This window comes from Salmo trutta, chromosome 21 (assembly GCF_901001165.1).
Source record: "Salmo trutta chromosome 21, fSalTru1.1, whole genome shotgun sequence".
Classification (NCBI taxonomy): domain Eukaryota; kingdom Metazoa; phylum Chordata; class Actinopteri; order Salmoniformes; family Salmonidae; genus Salmo; species Salmo trutta.
Window position 1 is genome coordinate 43,413,996 of NC_042977.1, and position 15,967 is coordinate 43,429,962.

General features: G+C 40.1%; 1 protein-coding gene across 1 annotated transcript in view; it reads left to right on the forward strand.

Annotated features, from left to right (window-relative positions):
* The first annotated feature begins 296 nt into the window (after positions 1 to 296).
* LOC115157505 (SLAM family member 9-like) overlaps positions 297 to 15,967 on the forward strand; it is a 62,209-nt gene continuing 46,538 nt past the window's right edge. The window contains exons 1-2 of the mRNA XM_029705815.1: positions 297 to 378; positions 4,460 to 4,780. Coding sequence (XP_029561675.1) covers positions 324 to 378; positions 4,460 to 4,780 — 376 coding nt within the window. The 5' untranslated portion in view covers positions 297 to 323. The remainder of the gene's footprint in view (positions 379 to 4,459; positions 4,781 to 15,967) is intronic.

Sequence of the window (15,967 nt, forward strand, 5' to 3'; positions counted from 1 at the left end):
CTGCTCTAACAGAAATGTGCATGTTAAAAACGTGTTGGAAATACTTTAATTACAGAATTACAAATGTTATATTAACAAAAATGTATTTGTAACATGATAAAAATGCATTCTACCCCATCTTTGCTTTCAGAAATACCTGAGTGTTTTGGAGTGCATATTCAGTTCCTAATACATAGGTTATCAAGTCAATTCACATGCATGGAACATGTTAAAATTGCAAACAGAATGTGTTAATCTTCCGGTTATGGGTGTAAAACCTCCTAGAGGAAGTATAGGCCTGTGTGACAATACTTCCTCATTTAGGTTTAGTCATTTATCAAAGTATGGCGACCTTGCATTTCCCCATCGCTATTCTACTAACTCTTCTCCATCAAGCAGGTAAAAACATTTTCTAAGACATCTGTATAGTGAAGTTCATTATATTGATTAGACATGTCTATAATCTGTTAGCAGATACAGTAAGTAACAGGCAGTATCGTTTGTGCTGATTACTCTGCTTATAACCAGTCTAATCAATGAACTTGTTGTCTGACCAGTGGGTGACACATTAATTCATGTGATCTATTGAAGTGTTGTTTTAAGTCGTTTTGTGATATATTGAACTTTACAAGTAATTGATTAAGGATTTTGAATTGAAAACATTTCATTAACTTTAGGGAAAAGTTTTTTGATGATACTGTAAACATATGTTAAACAGTTATAGGAAAGTCAGTGACAGGAAACTACGCCACAACGCCATTTGAAGCATAGAAACGTCTCACTACAGGAAATGCGTAGCTCAACTTGTTTTAGAAATTTCGACCGCAAATATATGCGCCAAAAATGCCCACTCTAGGCAGATTAGGTTGTACTTCCTGAAGTTATACTTCAACAAGTTGACTTTACTGAATGGTTTCTGAAACTGAACAGCTGATACACAACATATATATATATATACAAAAGCATGTGGACATCCATTCAAATTAGTGGATTCGGCTAGTTCAGCCACACCCGTTGCTAACAGGTGTATAAAATCAAGCATACGGCTATGCAATCTCCATAGACAAACATTGGCAGCAGAATGGCCTCACTGAAGAGCTCAGTGACTTTCAACGTGGCACCATCATAGGATGCCACCTTTCCAACAAGCCAATATGTAAAATTTCTGCCGTGCTAGAGCTGCCCCAGTCAACTGTAAGTGCTTAGTAACAACGGCTCAGCCGGGAAGTGGTAGGCTACAAAAGCTTACAAATGGGACCGCTTGGTGCAGAAGCGGGTTAACATTTTCTGTCCTCAGTTGCAACATTCACTACTGAGATCCAAACTGCCTTTGGAAGCAACTTCAGCACAAGAACTGTTCATCGGGAGCTTCATGAAATGGGTTTCCATGGCCGAGCACCCGCCCACAAGCCTAAGATCACCATGCGCAATGCCAAGAGTAGGCTGAAGTGGTGTAAAGCTCACCGCCATTGGATTCTGGAGCAGTGGAAATGTGTTTTCTGGAGTGATGAATCACGCTTCAGTCCGACGGACGAATCTGGGTTTGGCAGGTGCCAGGAGAACGCTACCTGCCCCAATGCATAGTGCCAACTGTAAAGTTTGGTGTAGGAGGAATAATGGTCTGGAGCTTTTTTTCATGGTTCAGGCTAGGCCCCCTTAGTTCTGGTGAAGGGAAATCTTAACGCTACAGCATACAATGACATTCTAGACGATTCTGTGATCCCAACATTGTGGCAACAGTTTGGGGAAGGCCTTTTCCTGTTTCAGCATGACAATGCCTCCATGCACAAATTAAGGTCCAAACAGAAACAGTTTGCCGAGATCGGTGTGGAAGACCTTGACTGGCCTGCACAGAGCCTTGACGTCAACCCCATCAAACACCTTTGGGGTGAATTGGAAGGCCGACTGCAAGCCAGGCCTAATCTCCCAACATCAGTGCACGTCCTCACTAATGCTCTTGTGGCTGAATGGAAGCAAGTCCCCGCAGCAATGTTCCAACATAAGGAAAGCCTTCCAGAAGAGTGGAGGCTGTTATAGCAGCAAAGGGGACCAACTCCATATTCATGCTCATGATTTTGGAATGAGATGTTCGATGAGCAGGTGTTGATGCCATACTGGCTGGCAAAGCTCTTATCCCTCCCCTTCTAGCTAGCCAACTACAGCTAACACAGTCACAGCCAGAATAACAGCAAAGTAGCTGCATTTGCGTTTTTAAGTAGTTTTCTGGTTACATTTATTTGTATACGGCCATAACAATGAGCTAATGATCCACGATTTCGCCTGGCATAGAACATGTGCTCTCTCATCAGGACAATGTTGTTCAGAGGAGCTAGCCAACTACACAGCTAAAACAATCACTTCAAACTTAAGCTGGAAACACAGCAAGCTAGCTGTATTTCGTTTTGTTTGACCTGTTTTTCTATTGACATTTCTTTGTATATATCCCTAAAAATGATTCTGTTTCATGATTTTGACTGGCTGACAGAAGATGTCTTGTCCTAACACGCTAATCCTCAACGGGACAGTTGGAGATCGAATTTCAATATTGAAACAATGTTGAAAATGTCAGAGAGACAGACAAACGTTTGTACACCCGAACGTTGTTGCAAACCAAACGTTAGGCTAGAATCAAGGAGAAATAATGTCTAGATTAGTTTTACAGTGGAGATCAAGTTAATGAATTGCCCGGCTGTGCTGATGGGACAGTGGATGCACTGTGATTTCTCAGATAGAAAAGAAAACAAGATGCCAATTCTTGCTTAGTATGCCTTAAAACGCATCTTAACCAATCGCAATGCTTGTTTGACCAACCTGTTGTAGAAAATGGGTTACTCATTGAAAAATGTTGCAAATACGGTGTATAGGGAAATTCCAACCCAAACTCCAAAAGATGCAAACAGGTTTTTTTTTCAAATCGGGAGATTATGATGTGTCAGCACGTTTGGCTATTTGCAAAAATTATTAATTTGCACATATTCCTTTGAGGAGTTGCATTGTAAAATTCATATACAGTGCATTCAGAAAGTATTCAGACCCATTGACGTTTTCCACATTTTGTTATGTTACAGCCTTATTCTAAAATGGAATAAATAGTATTTTTCCCCTCATCAATCTACACAGAATACCCCATAATGACAATGGAGAAAAAGGTTTTAATTTTAAATAAAACAAACATTTTCATTTTACCCAAACACATACCTATAAATAGTAAAACCAGAGAAACTGATAATTTTGCAGTGGTCTCTGTAACGGGCGTCGTAAGTATTGGACCAAAACGCAGCGGGAACGTGTATACTCATCTTCTTTTTAATTTTGAAGAAGGAAAAACAAAAGAAACGTATACAAAACAACAAACGACACTAAACAGTCCTGTCAGGTGCACAGACACAAAACAGGAGACAACTACCCACAAACCCCCATAGCACAAACACCCCTATACATAGGACCTTCAATCAGAGGCAACATGGAACAGCTGCCTCCAATTGAAGGTCAATCAACAAACCCTAAACATAGAAGTAGAAAAACTAGACTGAACATAGAAAAACACTAACCTAGAACATAGACCAAAAACCCTGGAACACTCTAAACAAACACCCCTCTTACATAGGAACATAGCCCAACAAACCCCGAACCACATAAAACAAACTACACCCTGCCACGTCCTGACCAAACTACAATAACAAATAACCCCTTTACTGGTCAGGACGTGACAGTCTCTTAATTTTTACCAGAGCTGTATTTAAAAAAAGCCAAAAATGAAATATCACATTTACATAAGTATTCAGACCCTTTACTCAGTACTTTGTTGAAGCGCCTTTGGCAGCAATTACAGTCTTGAGTCTTCTTGGGTATTAGGCTACAAGCTTGGCACACCTGTATTTGTCTACGCAGATCCTCTCAAGCTCTGTCAGGTTGGATGGGGAGGGTCACTGCACAGCTATTTTCAGGTCTTTCCAGAGATGTTTGATCAGGTTCAAGTCCGGGCTCTGCCTGGGCAACTCAAGGACATTCAGAGACTTGTTCCAAAGCCATTCCTGCGTTGTCTTGGCTGTGTGCTTAGGGTTGTTGTCCTGTTGGAAGGCGAACGTTCGCCCCAGTCTGAGGTCCTTTGCGCTCTGGAGCAGGTTTTCTTCAATGATCTCTCTGTACTTTGCTCCGTTCATCTTTCCCTCGATCCTGACTAGTCTCCCAGTCTCTTCCTCTGAAAAACATCCACACAGCATGATGCTGCCACCACCATGCTTCACCGTAGGGATGGTGCCAGGTTTCCTCCAGACACTTTGTCATTATGGGTTATTGTGTGTAGATTGATGAAGATTTCATTTTTATTTATTCCATTTTAGAATAAGACTGTAACGTAACAAAATGTGGAAAAGTCAAGGGGTCTGAATACTTTCTGAATGCACTGTATCATTCATCTATTTGTCTTGCTGGAGTTATTCTTCATCTTTTTTGTTGTTCTTCTGTCTGTTTATTTCAGTGTCCAGCTCTGGGACACCTGTGTTTGTGGAGAAGGGACAGGATGTTCGTCTGGATGTCCAGGGATATATGACAGTTAAAAATAACCTGAAAAGGTTGAATCGTTTTCAGTGGAGGTTTAACACATCAGACAATGTAGTAACATACACCCATGAAATTGAGACACAAGTCACCCCTAAATACCAAGGCAGGGCTGAGTTTATTGACGGAAACTTCTCTCTTCTGCTGAAGAACCTAAAGGAAGGAGACAGTGGATGTTATACTGCAGCAGTGAGGGCGGAAAAAAACCAAGATGTTGCAAAGTACCAGATATCAGTTCAAGGTAGGTTTCTTCTTCTCTCTGTTTTTCTGTACAGTGACAGCTATTAGGATAATCCGTTTAATTCAGTCTGTGAAGTTAACCATGTCGGTCTACTTGTTTTTAGAGAGAGTTGAGCCACCAGTCCTGACAGTGGACTCTAACTCCACCATCAATGCCATCTGTAACGTGACAGTGACCTGCAGAGGCCAGAAAACCTCTGTCGTCACCTCCCTCTGTAACAGCAGGATCTGCTCTCAGGTGGGAGGAGAGAGTAGAGGGGCTGAGACCTCCACTGTCCCCCTGCTCTCTGTCTATGTGGCAGGGGGTTCCATCATCTGTAACCACAGCAACCAAGTCAGCTGGGCCAGTGACACCAAGGAGATCGAAACTATTTGTGTATCTAAATCTGGTAAGACATGCACCCGTGCATGCACACACAAACACTCACACACACACACACACACACACACACACACAAACACACACACACACACATTATATGCTTTGTTGACTTTGCGATTGTATTTCCAAGAGCGGGACAAAGCAGACCACAACAACGCTGTCACAGTCCGGATACAAAGTCCTGTCATCATCATCATCTTTGTTGGATGCGCCCTGATTCGTTGGTGAAAGCTAAATAAAGGTAAGCTCACTGTTCCTTCTGCAGGATCGCTCTAATTTCAGAAACATCATTATATTAATAAAACTATTGTGAATACTGTTGATAACCGTGAACGATTCTGAAGATCTCAGTTTTAAATATTTGTTGTATTTTTATGTGGTTGATTTATTTTATAAACACAGATTATGCTACAGTTGGGGTAAGATAGCCAGTGGTGTAAAGTACCTAAGTAAAAAATACTTTAAAGTACTACTAAAGTAGATTTTTGGGGTATCTGTACTTTACTTTTATATTTTTGCCAACTTTAACTTTTAGTCCACTATGTTCCTAAATAAAATGATGTACATCATATATAAATATATATATAATTTACTCCATACATTTTTCCTGACACCCAAAAGTACTCATTACATTTTGACAAGAAAATGGTCCAATTGACAGACTTATCAAGAGAACACTCCTAGTCATCTCTACTGCCTCTGATCTGGCGGACTCACTAAACACAAATGCTTTGTTTGTGTTGGAGTGTGCCACTGGCTATCAGTAAATAAAGAACACAAAAATTGTACCATCTGGTTTGCTTAATATAAGGAATTTTTAAAGATTTTTACTGTTGATACTTAAGTATATTTTAGCAATTCCATTTACTTTTGATACTTAAGTATATTTAAAACCATATACTTTTAGACTTTTACTCATGTCCTTTTCTATTAAGGTACACTATACAGTGGGGCAAAAAAGTATTTAGTCAGCCACCAATTGTGCAAGTTCTCCCACTTAAAAAGATGAGGCCTGTAATTTTCATCATAGGTACACGTCAACTATGACAGGCAAAATGAGGGGGAAAAAATCCAGAAAATCACATTGTAGGATTTTTTTATGAATTTATTTGCAAATTATGGTCTAAAATAAGTATTTGGTCACCTACAAACAAGCAAGATTTCTGGCTTTCACAGACCTGTAACTTCTTCTTTAAGAGGCTCCTCTGTCCTCCACTCATTACCTGTATTAATGGCACCTGTTTGAACTTGTTATCAGTATAAAAGACACCTGTCCACAACCTCAAACAGTCCCACTCCAAACTCCACTATGGCCAACACCAAAGAGCTGTCAAAGGACACCAGAAACACAATTGTAGACCTGCACCAGGCTGGGAAGACTGAATCTGCAATAGGTAAGCAGCTTGGTTTGAAGAAATCAACTGTGGGAGTAATTATTAGGAAATGGAAGACATACAAGACCACTGATAATCTCCCTCGATCTGGGGCTCCACGCAAGATCTCACCCCATGGGGTCAAAATGATCACAAGAACGGTGAGCAAAAATCCCAGAACCACACGGGGGGACCTAGTGAATGACCTGCAGAGAGCTGGGACCAAAGTAACAAAGCCTACCATCAGTAACACACTACGCCGCCAGGGACTCAAATCAGCAAGGGCATTGAAGATGAAACGTGGCTGGGTCTTTCAGCATGACAATGATCCCAAACACACCGCCCGGGCAACGAAGGAGTGGCTTTGTAAGAAGCATTTCAAGGTCCTGGAGTGGCCTAGCCAGTCTCCAGATCTCAACCTCATAGAAAATCTTTGGAGGGAGTTGAAAGTCCGTGTTGCCCAGCGACAGCCCCAAAACATCACTGCTCTAGAGGAGATCTGCATGGAGGAATGGGCCAAAATACCAGCAACAGTGTGTGAAAACCTTGTGAAGACTTACAGAAAACGTTTGACCTGTGTCATTGCCAACAAAGGGTATATAACAAAGTATTGAGAAACTTTATTATTGACCAAATACTTATTTTCCACCATAATTTGCAAATAAATTCATTACAAATCCTACAATGTGATTTTCTGGATTTTTTTTCCTCATTTTGTCTGTCATAGTTGACGTGTACCCATGATGAAAATTACAGGCCTCTCTCATCTTTTTAAGTGGGAGAACTTGCACAAATGGTGGCTGACTAAATACTTTTTTGCCCCACTGTATATACAAAAGTCTGTGGACATCCCTTCAAATTAGTGGATTCAGCTATTTCAGCCACACGCATTGCTAACAGATGTTTAAAATCAAGCATACAGCCATGCATCCTCCATAGACAAACATTGCCAGTAGAATGGCCTTACTGAAGAGCTCATTGACTTTCAACGTGGCACCGTCATAGGATGCCACCTTTCCTAGAGAACAGCCTTCCCAGATATTTAAACATCACTGTGTCATTGTTGATGACATACAGTAAAACAAAAATTGCAGCTACTGAAAAATGTATAAATTCTAAATTAATTAATTAATATTGCTATATTATAGAGCATTTAACTACTGAGAAATATTAAATGTATGGATTTGATGTCATTACAGACCTTGTTTTATACCTGGGTCCCCATTCATAAATTCATAGCGAAGTTGTTACTGAATGTCTTTATTCTCCAGAATCCAAGTAACAGTCTCCAGGTCCAGCATCACAGGTCTCCAGGTCCAGCATCACCCACCATCTACAGTGATGTGGGACATCCCCACCCCCAGCCTGTGAACCAGCCCACCATGGAGGGAGACCACCACCCCCAGACTGGTAACCACCCAACCATGGTGGGAGACCACCACCCCCAGCCTGAGAACCACCCCACCATAGTCAGAGACCAACGTCCCCAGCCTGGGCCCAACCCCACCATAGTCGGAGACCACCACCCCCAGCCTGAGAACCACCCGACCATGGTTGAAGACCAGCCTCCACCTGAGGACCTCCCCATGGCCCCCATGACCTTCATGCCTGAGAGTTTATATGCTATGTTGGGGAAAAAGACTAGCAAACAATAATCAGGAATTTTAACATCAGGATTCTATATATATGCACCTTTTAACCTTTGTCCCCGCATTCACAGAGACAGCATTCAATTCGGCTTGATTGGAAATTAACTTTAAAATGTGCATAGCTGACAGAGCGTGATCAGATCGAATGCTGGCCTAAGGCCTGGATTCAATCCGGAATGTAGAATATCCGTACTATTGTGTGATTGAAATTGAACGGCAATGTACCTGCGTTTGTAGCAAGGCCTGAATAGCCCAGGTGCGATATGGTTTGTCAAGAAATCAGCATGACAAAAATATAATGCCAAGTTTTTGAACTACCGTTAGATTCTTTGAGAAGATATATAAAGCAATCTGAGCATTTGAACAACAGCATAAATACACCCTTTTCACACAAAAAACGAACAAATCACCACTGCTGCATATTCTGCCACAGTTTTGAACAGATTAGATTATACTAGTTAATACAAGTTGCCAGCTCACAAACTAATGTTGAGTGCACCAGGGTCAAGGATAACACTAACATCACGCAGATGCAATAAGTGAAATGTATTATCTAAATGGGGATAGCTAGCAAACAATGTCACAAAGCATGATGCGTTAGCCAGTTAACGTTCATTCTGAAATAACTTCATATTTCCGAGTTAGTCAGATATGAGTTTAGAAAGACTTGACATTGGCATGGGAGCTAGCTAGCTGCTTATTAAAGGTAGAGAACTGGTTAATTTGAACAACAATTACTGTAGCTGTCTAAGTAATTAGATCATGCTTTGTGATACACCCAGTTCAATGCTGTTTTAGTCCAGACAACATGTCACCCTGACACCTGCAGTAGAACCTTAGAAACGCAGTGGAAAACATTAAAATGGCATTTCTGTCCTACCAAAAGGTCCTTGGACTCTTGTTGGATGTAGTTGTCCGGATTATCAGGTCCCAGGCTCCCATGACTCTTATGATTATTTATCTACAAGTTCATTACAATTTCCTTTTCGCTTTAGTGCTACCTGAGAGAGCAGATAAAGTCACGTGCAGAAATAACCCTTCTGGCATGAGGGCCCGTGCTATCCGGTATCCTTGGGATGTCCCTACACCATTAATGTTGAAATTTAAAATGGTTAAGATAAAGGTTAGGGTTTGAGTTAGTTTAGCTTTATAGTTATGTTAAAGTTAGTGTAGGGGTTAAGGTTAGGTTTAGGGTAGGGATGTCCCAAGGATTCTGGATAGTACTGACCCTGGCGCAAGAGATTCACTGGAAGGAGGAGACTTGGGCAGACCCAGAAGTTCTAAACGTACATTTGAGCACCCCAGGAAGATCCATTTACTTTGTGCTATTATAATTTATGCTATGAAATTCTGCGATTTCATTGGGTCAGTTCCCCCTCATAGCAAATAGCTGGCAACACAACCATGCAATATTCGCAGGCCTGTGTGCCCACAGAGGCAGATGCTGCTGGCAGTCACTGAGGACTAGAGTGGTAAGTAACGAACAGCTTGTTTTGAACAATATATTTTTGAAACAGGAAAATGTACACATTTACCACGCTTTCATGAGCATTTAAATCATTATCCATAAGTTGTATAATATACATTATATGAAAAAATATAGATTTTTCATCAATAACATTACATTTGTCTTAACAATAACAAGAGGGGCGGCACCCCTAATGCCCTAATGGGCGAGCTGCAGGACTGCATTCACGGTAAACGCTGCATATGTCGGCTCAATTGGAAATTACCTTTACATTTCTATTGTGATATAATGCGGAAGTGACTCTTCTTATCAACTGTATGCAAGAATTTCCTCTGTTTTGTCTTAGGAATTCAAAATGTTCTGTGTTGATCTTGCCAACCCCCATTGTCTCACCTCCTATTGGTCAACAACTCAGAATTTGAATCCAAACAACTCAGATGCTTATAAAAGGGTCTTACATTCTTTGTTCTTTCTCTTGTGTTCCTGACTTGATGTGGTGAGAGACCTCTCTCTGACCATGCTTACAATAATGCCTTATAATGCTTGTTAATGCTTTGTACTGTTTGTGAATCCATACATTTTGCATAGTAATTAAATACACTTGTATTTAGAATTCCATTCTCATAAATGTCTTCATTGCCTAATACAGCAACTTTACTATAGTCTCTTGCAAATTGCTAATCATCTTTATGGAGTCAGATAAACAATGTAATAGGTGTCGTAACGTGACTATCATTAAATTTAAAGACTGTTATATTATCAAATCTCTGTGTAATTTTTCCTTACATGATTAAACTAATCATGTAATATTAATTAACTAGGAAGTCGGGGCACCACGGGAAAATGTTTAAAGAGTCTCTATGTCCCGAATTAACTCTTCAGATATTTTCAAATCTTATCGATTACTGTCTTCTATTGATGTATTATTACCTCAGTCTCATTCCTGAACGTCGCAAACCCTTGGATATCTGCACGAACCCTGGCATAAATCATGAATCAGTAATATACAAATTGGCTTAATTATTTATTTTCTAACTAACTAATCAATCACAGAATTACATAAACACACACAGTAGGACATACATTGGTTATTAACATGACACAAAGAAAAGTCCCTAGTGGATGAAACCGATATGACGGCTTGGTAGACAAAGGAAAGGGGTGGGGACAGCTCAAGAGCGGGAAACTCAGAGTTGATAACTATACTCATATAAATGCTAATAATTTGAACACGAACAACCGCTGCTTCGAAAATAATTTGCAATTTACGAGTGTATGCCTTTGTTGTCTCTCTGTGGTCGCCAGTCCATCTGCTGGATAGATTGTCAACAGAAAGTCTCTGGTTTGTCCACCAGAGATCAAAATCTTTCGTAGTTGTAGCTTGTTATAATGTATATGTCAGAGTACCATATGGAAATGTTCTTGAGAATGGATCTTTCAGAGTACCATTGTTCTTAGATCAGATGCGTTTACCAGACCAAAGTACTTAAACAGCTGCAGCCTGAATAATTGGTCTTTAGTTTGTAGATTTCTTTGCCATTTCAACGTGGGAACTCCCGGCCCTGCGTTTTTGACGAATGTAAATTTTGTCAGGAGTCCTTTATAAGCACTCGCCTTGGAGTGCGGTTCCGTCCCAATGTCTGTGCTCACGTGGGCGTAGTTACTGACTGGGTAAAACTATACATGAAAGACAATTCTCATTTAGGAGGCTACAATCACATTTCATCTTCTCACAAATAGTTTCATATTTAATCATATCAGTTCCACAACATTTAGATGTACATCTGAAAAATACATTGTGAAAGCTCTTAACTTCTTTGGGATAGGGGGCAGTATTTTCACAGCCGGATAAAAAAATATACACAATTTAATCTGGTTACTACTCCTGCCCAGAAACTAGAATATGCATATAATTAGTAGGTTTGGATAGAAAACACTAAAGTTTCTAAAACTGTTTGAATGGTGTCTGTGAGTATAACAGAACTCATACGGCAGGCCAAAACCTGAGAAGATTCCATACAGGAAGTGCCCTGTCTGACAATTTGTTGTCCTTCTGTTGCATCTCTATCAACATTACAGCATCTGTGCTGTAACGTGACACTTTAAGGCTTCCATTGGCTCTCTAAAGCCGCCAGAAAGTGGAATGGGGTGTCTGCTGTCTCTGGGCAAAGTGCAGCAGCTCTTTTACGAGAAAAATAGCATAAAAATTGATTTTAAACAGCGTTTGACATGCTTCGAAGTACGGTAATGGAATATTTTGTAATTTTTTTGTCACGACATGCGCATCACCCTTCGGATAGTGACCTGAACGCACGAACAAAACGGTGGTATTTGGATATAACTATGGATTATTTGGAACCAAAACAACATTTGTTGTTGAAGTAGAAGTCCTGGGAGTGCATTCTGACGAAGAACAGCATAGGTAATCCAATTTTTCTAATAGTAATTCTGAGTTTAGTGAGCCCCAAACTTGGTGGGTGTCAAATTAGCTAGCCTGGGATGGCCGAGCTATGTACTCAGAATATTGCAAAATGTGCTTTCGCCGAAAAGCTATTTTAAAATCGGACATAGCGATTGCATAAAGGAGTTCTGTATCTATAATTCCTAAAATAATTGTTATGTATTTTGTGAACGTTTATCATGAGTAATTTAGTAAATTCACCGGAAGTTTGCGGTGGGTATGCTAGTTCTGAATATCACATGCTAATGTAAAAAGCTGTTTTTTTATATAAATATGAACAAACATGCATGTATTGTATAACATAATGTCCTAGGAGTGTCATCTGATGAAGATCAAAGGTTAGTGCTGCATTTAGCTGTGGTTTTGGTTTTTGTGACATATATGCTTGCTTGGAAAATGGCTGTGTGATTATTTGTGTCTGTTGTAACGGCTGTCGTGTGTGGAGGACCAAGACGCAACAGGGAAGTGTATACTCATCTTCTCTTTTTAATATATAAGAAGGAGAAACAAAATAAGCACGTATACAATTAACAGAAACGACACTAACAGTTCTGTCAGGTGAAGAACACAAAACAGAATACAACTACCCACAATCCACAATACAAACACACCCCAAATTATAGGACCTTCAATCAGAGGCAACGATAGACAGCTGCCTCCAACTGAAGGCCCCAACACCAATTAACTAAACATAGAAATACAAATGACTAGACAAAACATAGAAATAAACTAACATAGAACAATAACCAAAACCCTGGACTAATAAATCAAATACCCCTCTACATAGACACATACACACAACCCCACTGAACCACATAAAACAAATACCCCCTGCCACGTCCTGACTAAACTAAACACTAACACATAACACCTTTACAGGTCAGAACGTGACATACGTACTCTCCTAACATAATCTAATGTTTTGCTTTCGCTGTAAAGCCTTTTTGAAATCGGACAATGTGGTTAGATTAACGAGAGTCTTATCTTTAAAATGGTGTAAAATAGTTGATTGTTTGAGAAAATTGAATTGTGGTATTTTAGTTGGTTTTGTATTTCGCGCCGTGCGATGCCATTGGCTGTTGGCTAGGGGTTCCGCAGGCGGAACGGGGTTCCGCTAGCGGAACGTCTGTCCTCAACAGGTTAAAGTGACAATGTTTCCGTTATAATGTCTTTAATGATATCACCACACAGTAAATGTTGGACATGATTATTGTTTAAATACCCACGGACCATTCCAACAGGTTGGAATACAGAAATAGTGTTACATTATTCAACCTTTTGAGGTTACCGTACTGTAAAGTCTTTCTCTATGTTAATAACTAAGGGATTCTCAACTTTCATTTTGGTAGAGTAGGGAAAGGTGTTTCGGTAATTACGACTGTTATAAAACAGCCCACTTCCTGCTCTACGAGAGAGAGCGCGCTGTAAAGCGGACCCACTGTAACCTGATCCTTCAGATCTTCACAGGAGAGTCATGACATAGGCTAATTGCTTGTCTTATTATGAGTCGTATGAGGTATATACAATATACTGTATATGCACATAAAAATATTACTGCCCACTACAGGAAATGGTGACCCCAACATGATCTATCATTAGGAACTTGTGGATTATATTGATAACTTTGGAGGTACAGTAAGTACAATATTTATTTATTTATGGATACTTTGGACTAAATGGGAGTTTATTTCATTAGATTCCCTGATATATAATGAATATGGAGCTTACATGATGGCGAATATGCAAGCAATAGATATTTTTGAGTTATGGCAATAGAATCATATTAAAGGAGAATTTCACCCTTGGGGAATCTGGGCTTGTTTTCATCATGTCTGAGACATTTTTAGGACAGTGAGATGTGTTTCACACATAAGAACCCTTGAGCGCCAGAGAGGAGGAGCGGAAGCAGGCGTGACAGATAGGAACATCACTGAAAGACGTCCAATAGCTCTATCAGCAGATTCATTGCTAAATATACAAGCAGACAGATTTTTTTCCAGTCTCTGAAACACTACAACTTGTGTTGGGCGATGCTTCGTGGTCTGGCTCCCATCCCTCTGCCAAGGCAGTATTTTTTTTAAAGGAGGCAGACACTAACAGCAGTCCTTTGGGCAAAACTGAAAGAACTGACCAGACACAATGGCTTCAAGTGATTCCCCTCATCAACACGAATTAGACGATGGAGCATCTGTTAGCTAAAGGCTTCAACCGGAACATAGCGGTTCAAAACAAAGAGTTGGAATTAGCTAATGCTAGAAGCTTAGCTACAGCCAAGAAGACAGATGACAAACACACAGTGCCTAAGTAAGTTATTTGTCCTGCAAGCCACTTTACTTTATCTCCTGAAACCCATAGTGTGTATTGCTGGCTAAGATACTACTGTGCTACAGTCTGGGGAAATTGAACAATTGTTCTGTTTGCTAGCTATGTAGCTAGCTAACTAGCTAAATTAGCTTGCTAAATAACTACCGGTAGCCATATCTATGGCTAAAAATAAAGGCTTTACAATTGGTAATCTTTTGTATCTCGATTGTAAAACCTCTTCTCTTTTTAGTAGTAGATACGGCTAGCTACTAAACAGCAGCCACCTAAAGCTAGGTTTACCAACAAACGTTAGCACATGACTGAAGTTGGCTAGCTAGTTAGCTTAGTGCCTTCTAACTTATGCGCCATGCCTCACATTTGTAACTTGTTATCAAACATGTATAACTTCTGCAACTGTAAATCGTTTTACTAGCTAGTCATGATAGTGAAATAAAAAATATGCTCTGGCGCACACAGAGAGAAAATTATTTCATGTGGAGGTGCAAATAAACTATAAGCTATGAACATAAGGAGAGTTGCACAGTCTATATATAAACTCCCAGTAATTTATTGGGGAAATCACCAACGTTTCGGGATCACTGTGCCTTCTTCACCATGAAGAAAGCACCCTGAAGAAGGCACAGTGATGCCCAAACATTGGTGATTTACCCAATGGCTTACTAGCTAGGTATGTCATGCATAATCAGATAACATTGGTAATAGGCTAGATTTGTTGTTCCTACCAACCTAAGGATTAATTTGATACCCCCATGTAGCTATAGCTCGAACACGACCCAAATCAAAGCATCCCTTGTTAGATGTTTGCTGTTTGGTGAAAACGCTGTGTAAAATAAACATTTTGGCTCTCGGGGCTGGTGATCAATAACGATAGGTCACAGGCAGAAAAATAAGATCTGTGGAGTCCCAACTTTCGGTGTGTATCAACATATTCCGTGTTTATTTTGTTTATGCTTCACAACACTAACGGAATGTAGGTAGCAGCCATCTCGAAATTAGGTCATTGGCTCGGCATGCCCTTATAAATGTGTATGCCCATAAATGGTTGTAAGTCACACCAATGATTTGAAGGCAACGGTCAATAGCCAAGACACTCAGCTTCCCGCAGACACCCTGCTTTTGCAGATAGGGGCTACCGTTCACATACCAAACTGAATTGAATAAAAATATATACAGTGGGGAGAACAAGTATTTGATTTTGCAGGTTTTCCTACTTACAAAGCATGTAGAGGTCTGTAATTTTTATCATAGGTACAGTTCAACTGTGAGAGTTGCAACAAACAAAAATCCAGAAAATCACATTGTATGATTTTTAAGTAATTCATTTGCATTTTATTGCATGACATAAGTATTTGATCACCTACCAACCAGTAAGAATTCCGGCTCTCACAGACCTGTTAGTTTTTCTTTAAGAAGCCCTCCTGTTCTCCACTCATTACCTGTATTAACTGCACCTGTTTGAACTCGTTACCTGTATAAAAGACACCTGTCCACACACTGAATCAAACAGACTCCAACCTCTCCACAATGGCC